Below are 25,562 nucleotides of genomic sequence, written 5' to 3' on the forward strand. Positions count from 1 at the left end.
CCCGAATACTCTCACCTGATTAATAATCACTACCATGCTGTTGAATTAGATGTCACTAAAACCCAACAACCTTTAACTTCATTCTTTGTAAGTAACAGCAAATAGATCATACTGGAACACAAGGAGGAAATACTAATTAATCAGTAGTTCCATGTTGCTCATATTATGTGGATCCCAATTCATATAAGCTGCTTCAGAAGCTCAGGCTTTGTGTTTAACATACAATCAAACAGCGAAGATTCAATCTGGGGACTGGTCAAACCCCAAAATATGCATCTGACAACATATCACTAAATAGCGAAACTTTATTAAAGTAAACCATTAGCTTTTAAAATGTAAAACACTTAAGCTGTTAGCAGTTTGAGATTCACAAGCTTCGAAAGCTGAAGGGAATAATTCAATATTATACAATATTGCATTGATACAGGATCTTTCATGACCTCGGTTCACCCCAACGCATTTCACAGCCAGTTAAGTATCTTTGAAGTACAATTTCTGTTGTCATACAAGGAGCTATACAAGAACACGTACAAAAGATTGCCACAAGCTTAGCCATCAGCATCCTTGTTTCAAAAATCACAATTAATACAGAGCATGATGGATAATATTATACTTCTTCCGCTCTTCTCCTGAAAACGCCGACTCCCGTTGAGGTACAGTTCCACCGATGCCTGTAGCAGTCGATCACCACATCCAAACGCCAGTCTTCTTATCTGAACCTTGGGAGTGTCAGGAAGGTGATTGGATCAGGGCAGTTGTCACAGCCAGACCAAATCCTCTACTTACCTGACATCCACATACCTGTATGTGTAGCTCAGTAAACATCACTAAAAAGTGAGCAGGAGCAGGCTAATACTGATTGGTGCAAATTTCAGGGGGTGAATCTTCTGCACTCAGAAAGATGAGAGATTGAATAATTTCCCCATTTAAGGTACCCAGGATCAGCAGCAAATTCCCTCAGTGTCAGATAAAACTTCACTCCACTCTGTCTCATGATATACCTGATTCCCTGCTTCAGCGGAACACTAACTACTGGACCTCTCTCACATTTTCCACATTAGACATTCCTTGATTGCCAATTTTAGGCCAAATTAGGAGACATTTTTTGCTATGGTAGAAAACTGGAATTTAGTATGGCAGACTTGCTAATCAGAAACCAAAGCTGAGAAGCTTCATAGTACCACAAGGATATCAGCCTGGCCAGCCTGATCATTAATATGCCCAGAGGGATGGACCTGCCTGGGAATCTTCCCTCTCAGCTCCAGGTAATCTCACTACATCAAATGGTTGGTCTACCCTGGGCAAGCAGCAGAAAGTTTGCCATTGACTGTAAGCTGTAGAATTATAATGTTAAATTTCAGCAATACCCATGGACGTACAAGCAATCATAGAATCCCTACAGTACAGAAAGAGGCCATTCAACCCATCGAGTCTGTACCGACCACAATCCCACCCAAGCCCCTATTCCCGTAACCCCCCACATTTACCCTGCGAATCCCCCTGACTCTAAGGGGCAATTTCGCACGGTCAATCCACCTAACCCGCACATCTTTGGGCCTAGAATCTGGTCAATCCTTACTCAAGTTCAGGCTGCATGCCTATTTGCAGGGGCGTGGGGTTGGGGGAGGGGCACAATGGCAGCAAGAACTCTTTACCCGTCTGGATTTATCAACAGCTTGTTTTGGAAAATCTTCAGCTTATCAAAGGATTTCAACGTGTAGCAGACATGAGATTGGCCAAAATTGAGAAACGAGACTTTCATTCTAACAGGATGGGCTGGATTTTCCGAATTTGAAATCCAGTTTCCAGGATCGCAAAGAACCCCGCGGATAATTTCACTTTTAAACCCCATGGGTTTTTTAGGGCAGGTAATAATTCAAGTTCCCAAAACTTTTTGAAATTCATGGTTCGAAATTAATGTACCGTGCTGAAGCCAGTCATGTGATGTGGAGGGATGAACAATGATTTAATATTTTCACCTCTACTTTAAGCAGTAAATTGGGACACAAGCAGTTAGTGCACTGAACAGCTTGAATCTGTATATATTCTTTTTGGCAAATGTAATTTGCACATTCTGGGTGTGATTACCTTATACACATAATTACATTCACAAAGGAAGTGAATTAAAATCCATCCGAAACCATTTTACTTACTGATGACAAGCAGAGGTGCCTTCGACAGCCATCGGCTAGGATGACTTCAGAACAAAAATCAAACTGATGAAACATTTGCACACCATACCAACATTTTGTTTTACTTTAACTCTCCTCATTCTGTGTCTTTTAAAATGTAGAAAGAGAGGCTGCGTGCACAAGAAGTCTGAGCAGAAACTTAATGAGGTCAACAACTTTCTTTTTTACTGCAAGATTGGCAACAGCCAAAGGTTTAGCAACTCATGAATTAGACCATGCTGTGTTGTAAAGCCAAACATATACTTCTACACTTAGCTTCCACTAAGTATTGTACAAGCAGATACTTCAAACAGAAGAAACAAACAATGGCGAGCTTTAAACTGAAATGACAGTGCTATTACAGATAAATTGCTGCAGTGACATCTTCTTAATGCACAGAGCCGTACCTTCAAAAACACATTGAAGCAAATGGGTTTCACTGACAACTGCAGTTGGACTAACAACCAGATGGCAATTTTGGTGCAAATAAAAATTCAACCCCACGCAAGCCCTCAGTCACGTGTTCATCTGTGTCGCCAAAAGATTGAATTTAAAAAAAACCCCCAAGGTTTTTACAAGTTTACAAATATCTCTCGAAAGAATTCATTCCAAAAACTGAATGCAAAAACAGAACAGAATTAGATGCTTCTTTGCCCTCTAATGCCAGTTTCTGCTGCCCCAAGGTGTTCCAGTTGGTGGCAATTGTTTTCTGCCAATCTGGGACTTTACACATTTAAAAACTCAAACCTCCTTCTCAGCAGCGACAGCAAAATTACCGATCTTAAGAAGTACCCAGAGGCAGAAACAAAAAGGGGTTTGGGGAATCTCAGCTCAATCTTGTTGTCCCATTATCCAGGAGCACAGCCACATTCTCACTAGAAGTGCCAACCAATGTATTTCTCTGGGAAGAATGTTTCCCTCCCCCCCCCCCCATCGCCCTGTCACACTGCCCTCAGATGAGGATTGCTGGTGCTTCGCTTTTTACGATTCACACTTTCCATTCAACAAAAAGAAAATGATCTCTCTTCCCTTTCTTCTGCCATTTCATTACCAAATTTCAATATTTTTAAATGAAGAATGTTTACATTCACACAAAGTTAAAAATTCTGAAACCAGAAGATACTGATGAACAAAGTCAAAACGTCTTCGACTCAAGAAGTAATCCCCATCCTTAATTAAATGGATCTGGTTTTTTTTTTTGTTTTTACTACTTACTGACAACATAGGCCACCTCACAATTTCACTCTCATTCTAAAAGGTGCCAAAGATGTATAAGAATCAACACTTAGAAGTGTTCTTGTAGATGCATTATCAATTCTCTTGTTTTGTTTAGCCTGCCAGCCACTTTGCGCTATTGTCGGAGGCTGCAATGTCTGCCCAAGGCCTGGCTCGAACCAGGCACGTGTGTTGATCTCTAGACAGCCATGGTGAGGTGTGTCCACTGCTCTCGATGGGAGGACTCAGATACCTTTGATATCAGAGATACAGAGGGCAAGTCAAAGTGCCACCTGTCACTAACATCAACGTCGCCTGTAAATGATAAAAAAGATCAATAAAGTACTGATTTGATAAAATTCAAAAATGTATTCCTTGAAACAATTACAAAACACTAATTTTCATATTCTCTTCCAATTGCCTCTTCTCCCCACCACCTCCCAACACCTTCTCTTCTACGTAATAAAATTTGAAGTAGTTTCATAGTTGTTGGTCTTCTATTTTCTCTCACAAATTACTATTCTTAATACACACGCCTGGATGCCAAGCATCTATGAACTATGCTACCATCTGGGCCATCAGAGTCTGAGCTTACACTCATCCTGCATCCAAAATGCACACTTTGAACTGATGTGCACCATTGATTGTTATACCAGATGGCTGCACAAATCAATCAGTGAGGGCAAGGGACAAAATACTTCCAGTTCATAATTTTGAAGTTCAAAGTACAGGCTGAGTCGAGGTCAACCCAATCTTCTAGTTGCATTGGACAGGGAACAAAATAGGGGGCGTGGGGGGAAATGAAAAACATGCTACACACTTACAAAATGCTTACACTAGTGCATTTGCCAAATGTTATTTAATGCATGCAAACATGGGTCCTTTTCCTTTGTTAATTTCTCCCTGCATCTGAAGGCATCAACACCTTTCCTGCAGTACTGCGCATGTTTCCAATTTGGGGTGCCCAGACCCTAGACAATCCTCAGATTAGATTTCAGTTTGTCAGTCATTAGGCTATTGTATTTGCTGACCTGCTAGTATCTATTGTTGCTGCTGATTGCTAACAAAAACATATTTTGCAATAAAAGAAGTTTGAATCTGTAATAATTCTGGGGCAATCACCACAGGATCAATGGTTCTTGGGGACACGTCAATACTTGCATTTGAGAACTTTTGGATTACATTCCCGAGAGTGATAGCTACCCTCTGGTACATCAATCAATCAAGTATTTTTAATGGGAGAACCTCAGAAAGAAACTATGACGGGCTGTTCGATCCCAAAGCAAAGTTTGATCCTGTCCCCAGCAGGCACTGATGTGCATTTTCAACAGCAGTCAGTGTGAACAGTCAAAAATGCGAATCCTGGTTGCCTTTCTCTCCTTTTGGGTACTGAATCCAGCTGTGGGCTGCAGTTGTTACCTTGAATAACAACTGTAAAAAAAAAAGAGGACCAAGCCTACAATCTTCCCGACTCAGTTTAGAAATCTACAGATTTGAGGGAGTGAAGCTGCCTGCTTTCAATGTGACTTTGACTCCACAGATGAGATATTCCTAAAGAGAACTGACATGCAAAGCCAGTGGTTACAAATGTACAAAAGAAGTTAGATTGCAATTATCTGGGAAACAATAAGCGTAAAAACATGCACATTATTGACAGAATGGCTGGATGGATTTAGGTTGCAATATGATAAGGGAAACAACAGTGACTTGCAACTAATCAAGGCCCCAAATCCTGCTATACCATTGAATAAACACACATCAAGCCAATTGTTAAATAAAATAAAGCCATAAATATATCTTTACCCACTATATCTGTTAACCAGATCAGCTACACCTAAGACTTTGGAATGAAATTCTCATCACTAGAAACTCCTACAGATTTCTCCATGTTCTCACTGTCCATTCACATTTACCTACCTGTATAAAATCCCATTATCTCAGGCTTTGGTGTGATTTTATCACCTGGGGCATCCCTTGTGCCATCATGTCCCAAGTGTACGTGCTACCTTAAAGCTTTCTCACTGAAATACTCTCCCTGTGTGTCACCTATTTGTATCAGCTGTTGCTAATCATGTAGTATCTTAACTCGACAGCATATCATATAACTAAAAGACTGGCAAGCTATAACTTTAGTTCTGTGGTCTTGATGGGAAAATAAAATGAATGGTCTTCACAAATGAGAGACTGTTTATAGAGCCAGAATACTCCAGTATACATTCTAAATATTAGCTTTATAGAAGTATGACAATTATTAATACACGTGTATATCATCAATTATAGTCAAAAAAAAGAAAACAAACCAAAGATGCTGGAAATCTGAAGCAAAAAAATTGGAAACACTCAGCAGGCAAGGTGTCTGTGGAGAGAGGAGCAAACATTTTAGCTGTGGAATCTTCCAAGTCTCATGAAGAGATGCACCTGGTACATTAACTCATCTGTTTCCTTGATAGATATTTCAGCATTTTCTATCAATAATGGCAACTGTGCACTCAAAGTGCATTCTTTTTACATCCTCCATCTGTTTAATTTCACATAAGTTCTTTAAATTGTAGAATTTGAATCAAGATTTTTTACTTCATCATAGAATCCCTACAGTGCAGTAGGAGCCATTCAGCCCATCGAATCTGTATCGAGCACATCCCACCCAGGCCCTATTCCCATAACCCCACACGTTTACCCTGCTAATCCCCCTGACACTAGGGCCAATTTAACATGGTCAATCAACCTAACCCGCACATCTTTGGGAGGAAACCGGAGCACCCGGAGAAAACCCACGCAGACACGGGGAGAACGTGCAAACTCCACACAGACAGTGACCCGAGGCCAGAATTGAACCCGGGTCCCTGATCCGGCGCCAAAGTATTGCACTTGGACAGCACCTTAAAACTGGCCAAAAATAGAGATCCTGAGAATATTACAGTAGAGATTTAATTTCCTAATGATCGGAATGACACCTTTGACACATTTCGAACATGTGCCCTGAAGGCTGAGCTACTTATTAATGGCTTCAAAGTCCTGGAAGCAGAAATCAATCAGAAATGGGCAAAGTAAGATTTATGAACAATGCCAAACACTTTTGTTCCTAAAACTGAAAGTAAAAACCACACTTTCATAATTGCTGAATTGAAATAAAATGATCAATGCTTCATTTTTCCCCCCTAAGAATTAATGTTGACAGTAAAACTCAAATTAACCACTTCGATGCAGTCATGCTGTTATACTCTCAAAAAAAATCTTTATATTTATAAAAATAAATTGTAGAATAAAGTTCAAAGATTTCTCAAGTTGTTGGCAGCATTATCCAATCAAGAAGTCAGAGGAAATTATCTTAACAAGCCGGGCAATTAAAGGCAAGTTTGGCTGGTGGTTGTTCTCTGCATCCAAGTGTTTGAGTCAATCTTCGTATTAATAAGTAACCCACATTCCTAACTGTGCTGGAAAAAAAGATTTGAGATATGTAATCATTATGTTGCTAAAGTTATTTCCAAGCCAAAGCAAAAGACGTGAACTTCCATTTGCTTTTGCTGCCGTTATCTTTAAATAATGATCTTTGAACCTGGAGGTGTTCCAAGCACCTTTCAACCTGGTTTTATTTTGTCATATATCCACGGACAGGAATCCACCAGTTATTTAGAGGCAGATAAAGGATCTAAATTAAAAGGTTAATATTTTTGTCTAATAGATCCTGCTAATAGATTTTTGTCTAATAGATTCTGTATTTCCAGAATCTGCAGTCTTTTTGTTTGGAAAAAAGCAGATCATTTATTAAATCATAGAATCCCTACAGTGCAGGAGGTGGCCATTCGGCCCATCGGGTCTGCACCAACCATAATCCCACCCAGGTCCTATTCCCGTAACCCCACACATTTACCCTGCTAATCTAATCCCTCTGACACTAAGTGGCAATTTAGCATGGCCAATCAACCTAACCCGCATATCTTTGGACTGTGGGAGGAAACCAGAGCACCCGGAGGAAACCCACGCAGACATGGGGGGAATGTACAAATTCCACACAGACAGTGACCCAAGCTTGAAATCAAACCCAGGTCCCTGGCGCTGTGAGGCAGCAGTGCGAACCACTGTGCCACCCCGTCCAAGACATTAGTTGGGATACATACAAAAGAAGAACTCTAACCTGCACACGCAGCTGATCCTGGCTATCATCACTTGACCATATTTATCAATAAAGCTTCCTGAAATACGCAGTTTCTTATCTCTGCAAAGCAATGCCGCAAGTGATGGTTATTGAATAAAATAATACAGCCCAATGGGGATTCTATGAAGAAGGCCATTGTTTATCTCTCGAATAAGCATCTCCTTGTAATTGAACTTGAAGTATAATATCTAACCGGTGGCTGGTCCAACAATGTTCATCATGACAGCTGATAGTGTTGACATTCATTTTGCTATCCATTAGCCATGCAGACCAAGATGAACTGTTGTTCAATTGTGGGAGGTGGACAACATCAGGATTTGAATCAAACAGGAGCTCTCAAGATGAGTCACACGGACTTGAAACGTTAACTCAGTTCCTCTCTCCACAGATGCTACCAGACTTGCTGAGTCTTTCCAGCATTTTGTTTTCTCTTCAGATTTCTAGCATCCGCAGTGTTTTGCTTCTATCTTCATCAGAGGATTTGTTAACTTGTTAAAATAACTGAATTAAATTTAGCATGAAGCTGTATGAAAAGCTGATTTATTGAAGAAACACCACCCGCAGCAGATCCTTTTTTCAAAAAAACCTAATTAATGAGCACCAAGATTAAAAGCCAACTCCTTACATCGTCGATGTGCGCAGTCATTAAAAATACCTTTAGTTTTTGAAAGGGGATAGAATCATAGAGTCCCTACAGTGCAGGAGGAGGCCATTCGGCCCATCGAGTCTGCACTGACCACAATCCCACCCATGCCCTATTCCCGTAACCCCTCATATTTACCCTACTAATCCCCCTTACACTAGGGTTAATTTAGCATGGCCAATCAACCTGGCCTGCACATGTTTGGACTGCGGGAAGAAACCGGAGCACCCGGAGGAAACACATGCAGATATGGAGAAAATGCGCAAACTCCACATAGACAGTAACCTGAGGCCGGAATTGAACCCGGGTCCCTGGCGCTGTGAGGCAGCAGTGCTAACCACTGTGCCACAAGAAAGAAAACAAATTCTAACAAGCAGCGCAAATCCAATCAAGATTTTATTCATAACTATTGAATATTTCCCCATGCCTTTAGCTGGATTTTGAAGATTGTCATGTGAATTATTTTTTTTTGAAAAAACAGAATGCATAGATATCATGCTTCTCGCCATTGCTGGCACCATTTACAGCTACCACAATGCAAGCGATGACTACAATCTGGGTAGAATTTCAGCATCATAAATCAACTAGATCCCCATTTTATCACACAGATTGGATGCATCTTATTGAAAGAATGGTTTGTCAACTGGCTTATTGGATTTTTAAAAAATTACCTCCTGCAAAATCCATCACGAGAGTTTCTAAGCTGGACATGCAGCACACTTTCTTCTGAATTTTAGGACATTAAAGTCAGTCCTGATGTCACACATTTCCTAAAATATTTGGATCCGGGTACTGGCATAATGCATGCATTATTGTGAAAGGAAACTATATAAAGTTCCATTTCAGCAACCAATATAAGCCAACCCTTGACTATTCAGGTTTAAAACAGGAATATGATAAAACAGATACTGTGCCATTTATTGCAGCAATTGCCTTTCTTAATAACTGGACTTAAATTTGACACAAAATAATGTTCAAAGATCAGTTCAATAGACGCAGACATACTGTCTGCATGCTTTCATTTTCTCATTTTATCCTTTAGCATCCCCTAAATTTCAAAGATTTATATTGTTTTCAACAGCAACAAAGAAGAACTGCTTTTAGAAACTCTGTCCAGGAAAGTACTGATACAAGCATGTACAAATATAAAATAAGACAGCTAATTATTTTTATGGAAGACAGGTAAGAGAGGTGAGAAAGAACATTTCCTGCCTTTATATTGCAATCTGTACATACAAAATAAAAGCTTTTTACAAATTTTCACGTCTTTTTGCAATGTTCAATTTTGTGCATATCAATCAAAACATTTGGATGGTAATTTATTAATGGAACCAGGTTTGAAGTTGATAAAGTTTAATTTAGAGTTCAAATAGTCTATGACTTATTTGCAAGGCTGAATCTCATGCTGAAGAAAGAACTTGGGTGACAATGACAGGAGGAAAAAAAAATCCCTTCTTGTCCTGTTTCAATATCCCGCTGCCTACAGTTAAAAAAGTGACATCAATTGTATTGATGACACATATTTCTCCCCGACCAATAAAAAAAGTAGAAAGACGCAATTTCTCATATTCAAAATATTTTGTTGGTATTATATTTCTATTTTATAGGTTGCACTGTCAGATTGAATTTTGAAGCAATTCACAGAAAAAATCTGAAATAAAAATACTACACAAATTATATCCACAAACCTCTGTGAGCATCTTGAACAAAATAATTTTCTGTCCATGACTGATGGCTTAATTTTAAAAAGCTGGCTAGCTTATATTTTGGAAAGGAAGCCAAATGGCTATGTTAATAAGCTCTTTTGTATACTTATCAATGCAACAGCTTTTAAATTCAGATATAATCCGAATAAAGGTTACAAGTGCATTTTGTAAGATGTATATAATCCTTTGCTTTTAAGTTAAAAACAAGTGAAACTGGTGGTAATTTGGATGCAAGGACTGCACAAACTAGCTGATTTCGCATTTACGAAAGCAGCACTTATCTCTGCACCAGCCAGAAGAGTTTACCCTTTGGGGTGATCAGAGCACCACCCATGTCAACGGACCTATAAGCAGAAAACAGTGGACGTACTCAGCATGCCTAGTGAAAACTTCTTTTTTATGAAATACATGTTAGTAGTTTGGATTTGCACCCAACAGAATGGTAAAACAGCAGTAAAGAGTGAAGACACTTTCTGCAATTTCTGCTGCAGATTTCTACCAATGAGATTAAACTGGATGGATATTTTTTGCCAATATAGGCATGATAGGCTGAATAGTTTCCTCTGTGTCGTAAGTTTCTATGGTTCTATAATTTTTAAACTCTTAATTTAAACCTAATTTTCTTCATGGAAGCAAACCCTCTGAAAATAATTTCTGATAAAACAAAGAAAATGCTATAGCAGTTGCTTTAGATTTTGTTACAATTGAAACTCATTCTTACTGCATGTGCACATTGTGGGCCAACTCCCCGACACTATTTCAGTAGAAACATAGCAAACAGGCAAATGTGACAACTCAAGTCTCCCGTCTGCTCACCACAAACCCCCAACGTTCGAGAAAAGCACCCATTCTGTGTAGCAACCAACTGAAACCGAATGTTTTGTGCCATTATCAAAAGGAAAGAAAGAGCAGAAAAACCGGGGAAATTTGCTGGAGTTTATTTTGGACTTGTACATCCTGAGTAAATCCGCATTCAATGTTTCAGGTTCAGTTATCAACCTACAAACCAAATTTAGAAAATGCGAAGATAATCAGGCACTAAAAGATCATCTCCGGTACTAATCCCAGAACAAAAGGTAAATGTGCATTGATTACATTCCTTTTCTTCTACTAAGCCTGAGTATCTGCCCCTTTGTTACCGATTCAATGTCTGATAGAACGATGCTGTTTTATTTAACCTCTTAAAATCTTTTCGGTTTTTAACGTGTCTAACAGATTCCCACATAAACGCGTCTGTTCTAATTTTCAACCTATCTTCACAAGCATAACCTTTTACTCCTGTTTACCATTCTGGTGAATTTTGATGTAATCTTCCCATTATTCTAAAGCCCCATTTGCTGCCCAGAGCAGCATTCAATACCTACACTGTGGCCTAATCAATGTCTTGCATAGGTTCACCATCACTTCTTGCTTTTATTTTCAATGCCTCTATAAATATAGCAGAACTTCATTATATTCTTCTATTCTTCTTCATTTTGTCAAGCGTCCCAATTCAATACTTCAGTTTCATTACTCATGTCCAAGTTCAAACAATTTAGATACATGGAAAGCTTCCAAGTAGATCTCTGCGACATCCCACTACCGATATCCTGTTCTTGAATCATCGTTATCATTTCAGTTACATTCCCTTGAACATGTATTTAATTTGACAAATCTCATTAACGAAACCTTGTCAAATGTCTTTTGAAAATTCTTATAAAAATTCTTATAAAAAATCCGCGTTGCATTTATCTAAATGATTCTTCAAATTTATCAAATGCAACTTCCCTTACACAAATCAATGGCAAATGTTTCCGATTGTCATGACTATCTAACCATTCACTAATTTCACCCTGTTCTATGTATTCTAGAAACTCATCTATAACTAAGCCAAAAATAAGGAGCATATAATTTTATATCTTATCCTCTTCTCTACTTTAAAAAAAACACATATATAACATTTGTTATTGTCCAATCCTTTAGGCACAACTCTGATATTTTCATAATGGCCACTGCTTAACAGACTATTTTTCCATTAAGTTAGGCTAATGTTCTGATCCAGGTTAGTGAAAATTAGATTTGGAGGGACAATGCAACACAACTTGAAACAATAATAGTACAAAGTGCAAGTCATTTTTATTTTTTAAAATACATGATTTAATTAATAATTAGGATTATTTAATACAGTGAATCAAATACTGTCATATGCTTTCACTTGCATGACCTTTGCCTGCAAACTATGGTCTGTATTCCCCATTATTTTTATCAACAGGAGTCATTTTGTTCTCACAAGAGACAATGCAAACTCTTCACTAGAATAATCATCTTCTAAAGCACTCTTCCATACAATTCAGCTGTACACTATTTCCTGAAATAAATACGTTGAAACCATATGACCCTTGTTCACCACATTAGAGCCACCATCCCCCCACCTCTGCCACAACCGCCCACCCACCCAACATTTTAGAAGTCTTTCTACCCTCTGTTATATCACATTTTCCCCTGAAATATTGGACAAATAGCCTGCAATATAATCTTTGGCAAGACTACTCTGTAGCTGATTGCTCACTAGTGAGAAAGAGCAATGTGGCACACACATTCTCCAATATTTCTGCTTCCCCTAATTAAACTACATTTGTGTGCAAAACTACAAGCATAAATCAACACTCCAAACTACACCGTACAATGTTTTAATAAAAGAATGCACGCTATCATCAAAATAATTGCTCCCCATCTTTGAAATCCCAATTTCCTTCCCCTCGATTTTCTTCTCCCCACATGCTGGAACATGCTCCTCAATGCCGAATGCCTTCCACTATCTTGCCCAAGTGATTATACTATATAGTCTCTGAACACATGAAGAAGCATCTCTTGAGACCGTTTTGTCCTATTCACTAATGGTCATCAATGAAAACTGGTAACTCATTTATTACATTTCCTGTGAAACAGGTCTACCCGGGTTCCTGTACCATAATTTTGTAAATTATATTGTTTAATTTTTCAGTCGGTGCTAATGTAACAGGTTATCTGGCTCAACCTTGCAGACTCTCTTCACAACTTTCAAAATTTCTAATATGCCTCTGAAACGTCTTCCCTTTTCCAACCATGGCAATCTCAAAGCATGAGACCATTGTGGATGAGGAGAGTTCAGTTCCCATCACCTGTTCCATTCACCTCTCTCTCCCCCTCCCATTCCTCCACCAAATGAGAAAGTTTGGAATTTAGACACAACCTTTTTTTTGTACAACTGAAGTGTAATGTGGCAGCAAAATGAACATGAGCACCCTGGCATCACTGCACCCCCACGAGAGATCAAGTAGGATTGAAAATACCTCAAACAGAAAATAGAATGAACCCTGGAGTAAACTTCACAAACATAATCCTTAATTAAAACATAGGCATATGTTACTCTTTAACCAATGAGACAAGTGCACTAAAAAATGTGTAAGCAGAGGAGAGTACATGGCCTGAAGTTCCAAGCCACTTCTTTTGTGACATTTGCATTTGCAATGACCAAACAATGAAGAGCATCCTATTTTACAATAATCTTATACTTTCCATTGCCACTGCACAACAGTGTAAAATGAGGCAAAATAACCATAATAAGAAAGGCGGCACTTTTAAAAAAATGCCAATTTTTCTTTGCCTCGTTCTTTGCCGTGCACTTCTTGTGAATGGGAGTGAGATTTAAAAAGCTCAAATCATGGATTGCTGGTTCTCTATGGACAAACTACAACTTGACAAACCCAGTTCCATATTGTTTCTGTTGCAGGTAGAAATGCAAATAAATAAGAAGTATTTGCCTGCAGAGAGAAGGAAAACTGGAGCGACATTTAGACTGCACTTGCACAAATCATAATGGTGACTTGAAGTGCAATTTTATCAAGGACTATGAATATAGTCTCTCTGCTCTTTTCAGCGAACCGGTCTGGCTGGTTCAATACTCTCTTGTGGCACCTCCCCAATAATTAAAAAAATCATTCATCCAAGAAAAAAAGGTCTCCCCCCCCCCCCCCCCCCGCCATGCAAGGTTGAAAATACGCCAAATAACCTATTGAGTAGCATGCGCATTTTAATATAGTGATATCCAACAACAACAACTTGCATTTTTATAGCGCCTTTAACACATTAAAATGTCCCAAAGCCCTTCACAGATGTATTATCAGGCAAAGATTGATGTTCAGCCAAAGGAGATATTTGGAGGGGTGAACAAAAGCTTGGTCAAAGAGTTGGGTTTTAAGGAGGATCTTAAAGGAAGAGAGGGAAACGGAGAGGTCTAGGAAGGAAATTCCAGAGTGTAGGGCCCAGACAGCTGAAGGCATGGCAGCCAACGATGGGGTGAAGGGAGCGGGAGATGCACAAGAGGCCAGAGTGGGAGGAACGGAGAGTTCTTGGAGGGTTGTAAAACCCTTACCTCCCCCCTGTCTTGAAGATAAGATCAGCATTTGGAGCTCCTTTAGGGTGCTGATACCGTGGTCGCCGCTCTCGATTGGTGTTTGCCGGAGCTGGACGCTGTGCCAGGGACTGCAACATCTCTGCAAAGGTCATTTAAAATCATCAGTCTGGAAATTTCACCTCAATGTTTTACACTCATTTTATAATGCTTCACTTTCAACCTTAACTTTTAGCAGAAAACAAGAGACTAAGAAAGTTGTGGTTACAAAACAAAATGCTCATTACATAAACAAAGGTTCTTCTTGCCCTAACCCTTCAACCATAGAAATCATTCTGCTCTATGTTAATAATGATTTTCAGCATACGGTCAAATAAATTATTGTTGGTGAATCACAGAAAATGCATTAACGGTTATGTGCAACATTCATTTTGTTTTTACCCACAGACCAGACTTTGGTTGGAGTATTAGACAAGAACATAACATATGAAATAGGAGCAGCAGTAGACCCTTGAGCCAGCTCTGCCACTCAATAAGATCATGGCTGATCTGACTCTGGCCGTAATCTGATTTCCTGCCTGTTCCCCCATAACCCTCGACTCCCTTGTAGATCAAAAATCTGTCTATCAAGCACAAGTGGCTCTTATTTACCTTGCTCTGAGGCCTCTTTCGTCATGCAAATTACTCATCAATACACATTCAAGTTATATCCTTCGTTCTCACCCATATCCATTCCATTGCTTGACATGATAACAAGCAGTGACTTCATCCATTAGTCCCCTGCGGAGCTTGATTATTTTCTTTCCGTATGTAGCCATTCCCTATCCCGACAAAGAAAAAGCCATTCTTCGTAATACTTCAGTTAGCAATATGTGGTGGAATATCTATTGATAATTGTGAATAGTGACTACAATGTGGGTGGCACGGTGGTTAGCACTGCTGCCTCACAGTGCCAGGGGCCTGGGTTTGATTTCTTGCTTGGGTCACTGTCTGTGCGGAGTTTGCACATTCTCCCCATGTCTGTGTGGGTGTCCTCCGGTTTCCTCCCACAGTCCAAAGATGTGCTGGTTAGATGCATTGGCCATGCTAAATTCTCCCTCAGTGTACCCGAACAGGCACCGGAGTGTGGCGACTAGGGGAGTTTCACAGTAACTTCATTGCAGTGTTAATGTAAGCCTACTGGTGACACTAATAAATAAACTTTAAAACTTTATTCTTGCGGTGCAAAGTGTTAGAAAAATGTGATTTTAATCTTGCGTTTATGCAAAGGCAAATATTTAATTTTGGAACCTCAGGTGTCAACCCCTCAGGTTACTCGAGCATTTTTTTCCCAGCCAATTTTCCAGGCTCAAACGGGTTTGGAATAAATCGATGTAGGTGTGAAGCCTGCAACTGAAACCAACAAAGCTGTTGTCAAACCTACATTAACCAATGTGCTGAATAAATGAGCTACAATAATGTGACTTCAAACTTTTCCTCCAATACAAAGGAGTTCAAGCTCAGTCGAGGTCGAGCAACTCCTTTTTCGGGAGGCACCCTTTTAATGACTTGCTAAAGCAGAAGCTTCTGAATTCGCGGCTAAGAGTACTGCTCCATAAAAATAAATTTGGGGAAAGATGTCAAGAAATAGAACACAGCCCTGAGAAATAATCCATAAACACCATGGAGATCCGTGTTGTCATTCTACTAATTTGGGTGGTTCATTTACACGTAAACATGGGCTAATCCCAGTTTCAGAGTACTGAGAATATAATGCCTTTAAAAAAAAGACAGAGGTCTGGAACAGCTCGCAACAGCCTGACCATTCCAAGCTGAGGCAGGAGAAATGGAATGTTGGGAGCGGGGAGGAGGAAGAGATCTGTGACCTGTGAATCAACATCCAAGTTGTGGCTTTTGCAAACTGGAAAAAGTTTTCAACTTTCAGCAGGAGAAATAATACACTACAAATGTTGATATTTGAATGTAGTAATGTCTCCTGCTATAGAACCAAGGTTAAGCAAAAACAGAAAATGCTGGAAAATCTCAGCTGGCCCGACAGCATCTGTGGAGAGAGAATACAGCCAACATTTTGAGTCTGGAAGATTCAGAATGCTGCAATTATAAGGTACAAAGGAACTAAGGGTGTGGTATGAAACCAGGAGGTACAATGCAGAGTGACGAAAGGACATCTGACTAAACTGGTTGTTCAAGGCTGCATATTTCTTCAGTGCTATTCTCTTCATTCTCCCCACCCCTCTAGACAACAGTGAAGGCTGTTTGTACTTTTTGAACAAATACTGAAGAATGACTGCAACATTACTAAGCAGGAATGCGGAACAGAAGTGAATGGGGAGTTGTTTGGCAGGAGGAATGGAAGCACGCACGTATCAAATTAATTTAATATATATGTATTTTACTTTCGTGAATTTATCTTAAAGTTACGATGGGTAACATGCTATGTTCACAAGTAGTCACATGCAATAAAATCCTTAAACTGTATCTCTGTTTTTTTATATCTGTTGCCAAAACTTGTTTAAATATGTTGAGATCTTATTTAAGATCTTGCATCTCCACCAACTCCAACAAAGAAGAATTTCAATGACACAAAGACGTCAGAGCTGAATCACTTCCACCTCCAATTTGAACTTCTGTGCTGCCAGGCACAAGTTTTAAATTACTGCAACGGAGTGATTCCAGTTAATTCACTAGACAAACGGAAGATTGGAGGATTGCGGATGTGGTTCCTATTTTCAAGAAGGGGAATAAGGATAGCCCAGGAAATTACCGACCAATGAGTCTAACCTCAGTGGTTGGTAAGCTGATGGAGAAGATCCTGAGGGACAGGATTTATGAGCATTTAGACAGGTTTAGTATGTTCAAGAATACTCAGCATGGCTTTGTCAAAGGCAGATCGTGCCATACGAGCCTGGTGGAGTTCTTCAAAAATGTGACTAAACACATTGACGAAGGAAAAGCCGCAGATGTGGTTTATATGGATTTTAGCAAGGTCCCCCATGCAAGGCTTCAAGAAAAAGTGAGAGGGCATGGGATCCAAGGTGCTGCTACCCTGTGGATCCAGAACTGGCTTGCCCAAAGGAGGCAGAGAGTGTGTATAGATGGGTCTTTTTCTAAATGGAGGTCGGTCACCAGTGGTGTGCCCCAGGGATCTGTTCTGGGACCCTTGCTGTTTGTCATTTTCATAAATGACCTGGATGAGGAAGTGGAGGGATGGGTTGGTAAGTTTGCCGACGACACGAAGGTTGGTAGGGTTGTGGATAGTCTGGAGGGATGTCAGAAGTCACAGAGGGACATAGATAGGATGCAAGACTGGGCGGAGAAGTGGCAGATGGACTTCAACCCAGATAAATGTGTAGTGGTCCATTTTGGCAGGTCAAATGGGATGAAGGAGTACAATATTAAGGGAAAGATTCTTAGTGCAGTAGAGGATCAGAAGGACCTTGGGGTCCGGGTCCATAAGACTCTAAAATCGGCCCCGCAGGTGGAGGAGGTGGTTAAGAAGGCGTATGATATGCTGGCCTTTATCAATCGAGGGATTGAGTTTAGGAGTCCGTGGATAATGATGCAGCTATATAAGACCCTCGTCAGACCCCACTTGGAGTACTGTGCTCAGTTCTGGTCGCCTCATTACAGGAAGGATGTGGAAATGATTGAAAGGGTGCAGAGGAGATTAACAAGGATGTTGCCTGGATTGAGTGGCATGCCTTATGAGGATAGGCTGAGGGAGCTCGGTCATTTCTCCTTGGAGTGACGTAGGATGAGAGGAGACCTAATAGAGGTATATAAGATGTTGAGAGGCATAGATTGGGTGGATTCTCAGAGGCTTTTTCCCAGGGTGGAAATGGCTGCTACGAGAGGACACAGGTTTAAGGTGCTGGGGGGTAGGTACAGGGGAAATGTTAGGGGGAAGTTTTTCACACAGAGGGTGGTGGACGAGTGGAATCGGCTGCCGTCAGTGGTGGTGGAGGCAAACTCAATAGGGACTTTTAAGAGACTCCTGGATGAGTACATGGGACTTAATAGGATGGAGGGTTATAGGTAGGCCTAGAAGGTAGGGATATGTTCAGCACAACTTGAGGGGCGGAAGGGCCTGTTTGTGCGGTAGTTTTTCTATGTTTCTAAGAGTATCATTGCCCATGTAAATAATGTTGGCCACACATTCACATTATTTACTCCAATACTTGATTTTTAAAAATTTACTCTTTGATTCTTATTTAAATGTAACACTCAAATTTGCTTGCTTTAGGCCGCATTTGGAATATTGCATACAGTTCTGGTTGCCACACTACCAGAAGGATGTGAAGGTTTTGGTGTGGGTACAGAAAAGGTTTACCAGGATGTTGCCTAGTTTGGAGGGTATTAGCTACGAGGAGAGGTTGGACAAACTTGGTTAATTTTCACTTGAACATCGGTGGCTAAGGGGTGACTTGATAGAAGTTTACAAAATTATGAAAGGCATGGATAGAATGGATAGTCAAGTCTTTTTCCCAGGGTAGAAATGTTAATTACTAGGGGACATATGATGTGGAGATCACCTGATGAAGGAGCAGTGCTCCAAAAGCTCGTGATACCAAATAAATCTTTTGGACTTTAAACTGATGTTAGGGGACATAGGTTTCAGGTAAAAAGGGGCAAGTTTTTTTACACAGAGGGTGGACTGCCAGAGGAGGTAGTAGAAGCAGATACAATAGCAATGTTTCAGAGGCATCTTGGCAGATACATGAATAGGCAGGGAATAGAGGGATATGAACCACATAGAGACAAAAGGCCTTTCGTTCAGAAAGGCGTCCTGTGTTGGTGCAGGCTTGGTGGGCCAAAGGGCCTGTTCCTGTACTGTTCTTGGTTCTTTTTCATTCTTTTTTCCCCTTCAGTTTTCTCTCTCACCTACTCTCCTTGAGGTGTGCTCATTTTGGTTCAGTGTCTGCCTTGAGGCAAAAGAGGTATCAGATTCTGGCACCTTTCCCAAGTTGCTACATTCTTATGCAACTGATATGATTTTACCCATATTTGAGTTTGAGACTACGCTATCAACTCTGTAAATTGAAAGTTTTACTGTGATGGAGCAGGTTGAGTAAACCCTTCTTCAATCAGAACGAGTCTCACTTGTTCAACCTGTAGTAACTGCAAACAATGAATAATGGAACCGTGCAACCATGAGCCAACAACACCTAGAGTGGGGTGAAATATGGGGGGCATTCAGTATATCAGGTGAAGCATGATGTGGCTCTATGTTTAACTGCAAATAGCGTCATAGAGGTTTACAGCATGGAAACAGACCCTTCGGCCCAATTTGTCCATGCTGCCCCTTTTTTTAAACCCCTAATCTATTCCCAATTGCCCATGTTTGGCCCATATCCCTCTATACCCATCTTACCCATGTAACTGTCTAAACGCTTTTTAAAAGACAAAATTGTACCCGCCTCTACTAATACCTCTGGCAGCTTGTTCCAGACACTCACCATCCTCTGTGTGAAAAAACTGCCCCTCCGGACACTTTTGTATCTCTCCCCTCTCACCTTAAACCTATGCCCTCTAGTTTTAGACTCCCCTACCTTTGGGAAAAGATATTGACTATCTACCTTGTCTATGCCCCTCATTATTTTATAGACCTCTATAAGATCACCCCTCAGCTTCTACACTCCAGAGAAAAAAGTCCCAGTCTATCCAGCCTTTCCTTATAACTCAAACCATCAAGTCCTGGTAGCATCCTCGTACATCTTTTCTGCACTCTTTCTAGTTTAATAATATCCTTTCAATAATAGGGTGACCAGAATTGTACATAGTATTCCAAGTGTGGCCTTACCAATGTCTTGTACAACTTCAACAAGACATCCCAACTCCTGTATTCAATGTTCTGACCGATGAAACCAAGCATGCCGAATGCCTTCTTCACCACTCTGTCCACCTGTGACTCCACTTTCAAGGAGCTATGAACCTGTACCCCTAGATCTCTTCGTTCTATAACTCTCCCCAACGCCCTACCATTAACTGAGTAAGTCCTGCCCTAGTTCGATCGACCAAAATGCATTACTTTGCATTTATCTAAATTAAACACCATCTGCCATTCGTCAGCCCAATGGTCCAATTGATCAAGATCCTGTTGCAACATTGCAATCCTAGATAATCTTCTTCAATGTCCAATATGCCACCAATCTTGTTGTCATCTGCAAACTTACTAACCATGCCTACTAAATTCTCATCGAAATCATTAATATAAATGACAAATAACAGTGGATCCAGCACCGATCACTGAGGCACACCACTGGTCACAGGCCTCCAGTTTGAAAAACAACCCTTTACAACCACCTTCTGGCTTTTGTCATCAAGCCAATTTTGTATCCATTTGGCTACCTCACCCTGGATCCCGTGAGATTTAACCTTATGCAACAACCTACCATGTGGTACCTCGTCAAAGGCCTTGCTAAAGTCCATGTAGACAACATCAGTTGCACTGCCCTCATCTACCTTCTTGGTTACCCCTTCAAAAAACTCAAATCAAATTTGAGAGACATGATTTGCCACTCACAAAACCATGCTGACTGTCCTTAATCAGTGTTTGCGTCTCTAAAGCCACCTCTCTCTCAAAATACCTTCTAACAACTTACCCACTACAGATGTGAGGCTCACCGACCTATAGTTCCCAGGCTTTTCCCTGCAGCCCTTCTTAAACAGAGGCACAACATTTGCCACCCTCCAATCTTCAGGCACTCACCTGATGAAGGAGCCATGATGTGGAGTTGCCGGGGTTGGACTGGGGTAGGCAGAGTAAGTAGTCTCACAACACCAGGTTAAAGTCCAACAGGTTTATTTGGTAGCACAAGCTTTCGGAGCGTTGCCCCTTCATCAGGTGAGTCACTCATCACTCACCTGATAAAGGGGCAGCACTCCGAAAGCTTGTGCTACCAAATAAACTTGTTGGATTTTTTAAAGATGATTCAAATATCTCTGTTAGGGGGCCCTAGCTTCCCACAGTGTCCTGGGATACACTTCATCAGGTCCCGGGGATTTATCTACCTTGATGCGCTTTAAGACTTCCAGCACCTCTTTCTCTGTAATATGTACACTTCTCAAGACATCACTATTTATTTCCCCAAGTTCCCTAACATCCATGCTTTTCTCAACAGTGAATACAGGTGAGAAATATTCATTTAGGATCTCACCCATCTTTTGTGGATCCACACATAGGTGACCTTGTTGATCCTTAAGAGGTCCTACTCTCTCCCTAGTTACTCTGATATGATCAACTTCAAATGATGTGATCAACCTCAAATTAAAAAACTCACTCCCAATCAGGATGGAAAGGTAAATATGCGTAATGTAAATACAAGAATTTCCCTGTCGTCACTTGCCTTTAGGCTAGGGCAGTGAGACACATACATTGTTCATCCTTTTTCACCTCCTGAAGCCATTTGAATGCTCAATGGGCGATGGTGTCATTACGCATTATCCATCGCTCACGTGTAAGCCATAACAATGTGAGGAGTCCGTTGGAGAGACAGGAAGAAGCAGCAATGCAGCCAAAACTGACTCGCTTGACAACAGCTTTGTTGGTTTCAGATGCAGACTTCACACCTACAATGACCTGTTCCAAATCTGTTTGAGCCTGGAAGATTGGCTGGAAAGAATTGTTCGAGTAACTTGAGGGATTGACACCTCTGCTGTTCCAAAATTAAATACTTGCTTTTGCGTGAAAGTAAGATTGAAATCACATTTTTTTTTAAGTGAGTGAACCATTCACCTCAAGGTCCAGCCATTGGTTTTGACCTTCTCTACGCTGCAAGAATATTGTAGTCACTCTCCAGAATTATCAACAGACATCAAACCTGTTTTTTATTCATTCATTGCTGGCAAGGTCGGCATTTATTGCCCATCCCTAATTAGTCTTGAAAAGGTGGTGGTTGCCTTCTTGAACTGCTGCAGTTGACGTGGTGTAGGACACCCACAGTGCTAAAGGGAGGGAGTTCCAGGATTTGGAAGCAGCAGCAGTAAAGGAGCTGCAACGTATTTCCAAGTCAGGGCTGAGAGTGGCTTGGAGGGGAACTTCCGGGTGGTGGTGTTCGTATACATCTGCTGCCCTCGTCATTCTAGATGGCATTGGTCATGGGTTTGGAAGGTGCTGCAAAAGGAGGCTTGGTGGGTTCCTGTAGTGCATCTTGTAGGCACTACACACTGCTGCTACTGTGCATCAGTGGTGAAGGGAGTGAATGTTAGTGGGGGGAGTGAATATTCGTGGATGGGCACCAATCAAGTGGGTTGCTTTGTTCTGGATAGTGTCAAGCATCTTGTGTGTTGTTGGAGATGCACTCAACCAGGCAAGTGGAGAGTATTCCATCACACTCCTGACTTTGAGGAGTCAAGAGGTGAGTTACACTCTGCAGGATTTTGTTTTATTCATTCATGGGACATGGGTGTTGCTGTCTGGCCAGTATTTAATGCCTATCCCTAGTTGCCAGAGGGCAGTTGAGAGTCAACCACATTGCTGTGGCTCTGGAGTCACATGTAGGCCAGACCGGGTAAGGACGGCAGATTTCCTCCCCTAAAGGACATTAATGAACCAGATGGGTTTTTCTGACAATCGACATGGTCATCAGTAGATTCTTAATTCCAGATATTTTTTATTGAATTCAAATTCCACCATCTGCCGTGGTGGGATTCGAACTTGGGTCCCCAGAATATTAGCGGAGTTTCTGGATTAATAGCCCAGCGATAATACCACTCGGCCATTGTCTTTCCTAACCTCTGACCTGTTCTTGTAGTCACAGTATCTATAAGGCTAGTCCAGATCTGTTTCTGGTCAATGATAATCGCCAGGATGTTAGTAAGGGATTCAGTGTGATGGTTAGATTCTCTTTTCTTGGACACGTCATTGCTGGCATTTATGTGGCATGAATTTTACTTGTCACTTCCTCAGCCCCAAGACTGGATCTTGTCCAAGCCTTCCCACATCTGAACATGGGCTGCTATGGTATCGGAGGAGTTGTAAATGGTGCTGAGCATTGTGCAGTCATCAGCGAACATTCCCACTTCTGACCTTATGATGCAAGGAAGGTCATTGATGAAGCAGCTGAAGACGGTTGGGCCTAGGGCACTACCCTGAGGAACTCTGGCAGCAATGTCCTACAACTGAGATAATTTACCTTCAATAACCACAACCATCTTCCTTTGTGCTAGGTATGACTCCAAATAGGAGAAAGTTTCCCCACTTGATTCCTATTGAATCTAGTTTTGCTAGGGTTCCTTGATACCTTACCTGGTCAAACGCTGCCCTAATGTCAAGAGCAGTCATTCTCACCTCACCGGTTCAATCTTTGGTCCCTGTTTGGATCAAGGCTGTAATGCAGTCAAGAGCTAGTGACCCTGGTGGACCCTAAACCTATTGCTAATTAAAGTGAAGAATGGCCTTTTCTTTGTCAAGAGTATAGGGTAGCCACAAACAAAAAGAAAATTCTCAAGCTCCCCACGGGACTAGTGGATGAGGTCACTGCTTACTATCATACCAAGCAATGGTTCCTACTGGAAAGTATACAATTGACATTGGGTGAGTAGCAAGTATGTAGCTGGGATGTGATTTCCACTTTGTAATGTCAAGTAACTTGCATAATGAGAATGGCCACTTAGAGCAAGTAAATGAGTGCTTGTTAGACAGAATTCTGATCCACAAGGGAGTCAAAGATAATGGGAGACAGGCATGAAATTGGAGTCAAAACCAGAATGAGTTCATCCATGATCTTATGGAATATAAAAAAAACTCACCTCCAATCAGAATAGAAAGGTAAATATCCATAAGTAAATACAGAAATTTTTCTGTTGTCACTTACCTTTAGGCGAGGGCAGAGATAAACACATATTGTTGTTCCTTTTTAACCTGAAGCCATTTGAATCCTCATTGTCCATCACACATGTGCAAGTTTCAACAGTATGAGGGGTGGGAGAGAGGACAAGGCAGCAATGCAGCCAAAATGACTAACTTCAAGAATCACTACGTCTGGCTTATTAAATTGAATTTTTAAAAATTCAATTTAGCATTTCAATCATCTCATACTATAATGGAAATGATGGAAAAAAAGAGAGCTGGGGTTCTTGGAAGCCAATCATCTCCACCTCAGGATATTTTTGCAGGAGTTCCTTCGAGTTGTGGCCTAGGCCCAACTATCTTCAGCTTTTTCATGATGACTTTTCCTCCAACACAAGCTCAAACGTAGGGTGCTCACTCATGATTAGTTTTCAGTATGATTCGCAACACGTCAAATACCAAAGAACTCCATGCCCATGTGCAGAAAGACCAGGACAACATTCAAACATGGGTCAATAAATGGCAATCACCATCTCAACAAGAGAGAATCTAACTATTTCCCCTCAGTATTCAATGGCATTACGATCACTGAATTACCCCATTATCAACATCCTGTGGGTTACCATTGACCAGAAACTTAAAATTCTGTGGCGAGTATCTCACCTCCTGACTCCCCAAAGCCTGCACACCATCTACAAGGCACAAATCAGGAGTGTGATTAAATACTTTCCACTTGGCTTTTGATTTAATTTGATTTATTATTCACATGTATTAGTATACAGTGAAAAGTATTGTTTCTTGTGCGCTAGACAAAGCATACCATACATAGAGAAGGAAAGGAGAGAATGCAGAACGTAGTGTTACAGTCATAGCTAGGGTGTAGAGAAAGATCAACTGATACGAGGTAGATCCATTCAAAAGTCTGATGACAGCAGGGAAGAAGCTGTTCTTGAATTGCACGCGACCTCGGACTTTGGTGGCTTTTTCCCGACGGAAGAAGGTGGAAGTGAACGTATCCGGGGTGCATGGGGTCCTTGACTATGCTGGCTGCTTTTCCAAGCCAGCGGGAATTGTAGACAGAGTTAATGGATGGGAGGCTGGTTTGCGTGATGGACTGGGCTTCGTTCATGACCCTTTGTAGTTTTTTGTAGTCTTGACAGACCAGAAGCCATACCAAGCTGTGATATAATCAGAAAGAATGCTTTCTATGGTGCATCTATAAAAGTTGGTGAGAGTTGTAGCGGACATACCAAACTTCTTTATCCTCCTGAGAAAGCAGAGGCGTTGGTGGGCTTTCTTAACTATAGTGTCAGCATGGAGGGACCAGGACAGCTTGTTGGTCATCTGGACACCTAGAAACATGAAGCTTTCGACCATTTCCACTTCACCCCCGTTGATGTAGACAGGGGCATGTCCTCCACGATGTTTCCTGAAGTCAATGACTATTTCCTTCTTTTGTTAACATTGAGGGAAAGATTATTGCTATCACATCAGTTCACCAGATTTTCT

The 25,562-nt window shown here is 40.9% G+C and overlaps 1 protein-coding gene across 7 annotated transcripts in view; it reads right to left on the bottom strand.

Moving 5' to 3' along the window:
• Nucleotides 1-287: 287 nt before the first annotated feature.
• upf2 (UPF2 regulator of nonsense mediated mRNA decay) overlaps nucleotides 288-25,562 on the bottom strand; it is a 136,131-nt gene continuing 110,856 nt past the window's right edge. For 4 of the 7 annotated variants that reach the window (XM_078235946.1, XM_078235941.1, XM_078235945.1 and 1 more), the window contains 2 exons: nucleotides 14,285-14,405; nucleotides 288-3,701 (listed from right to left, as the gene is read on the bottom strand). In XM_078235946.1, the coding sequence (XP_078092072.1) occupies nucleotides 3,692-3,701; nucleotides 14,285-14,405 (131 nt within the window). In that variant the 3' untranslated portion in view covers nucleotides 288-3,691. Of the gene's footprint in view, nucleotides 3,702-14,143; nucleotides 14,406-25,562 lie in introns of those variants that run through there. The other 3 variants (XM_078235947.1, XM_078235944.1, XM_078235942.1) reach the window with 2 other exon arrangements.

The sequence above is a fragment of the Mustelus asterias genome, chromosome 19 (genome assembly GCF_964213995.1).
Source record: "Mustelus asterias chromosome 19, sMusAst1.hap1.1, whole genome shotgun sequence".
Classification (NCBI taxonomy): Eukaryota; Metazoa; Chordata; class Chondrichthyes; order Carcharhiniformes; family Triakidae; genus Mustelus; species Mustelus asterias.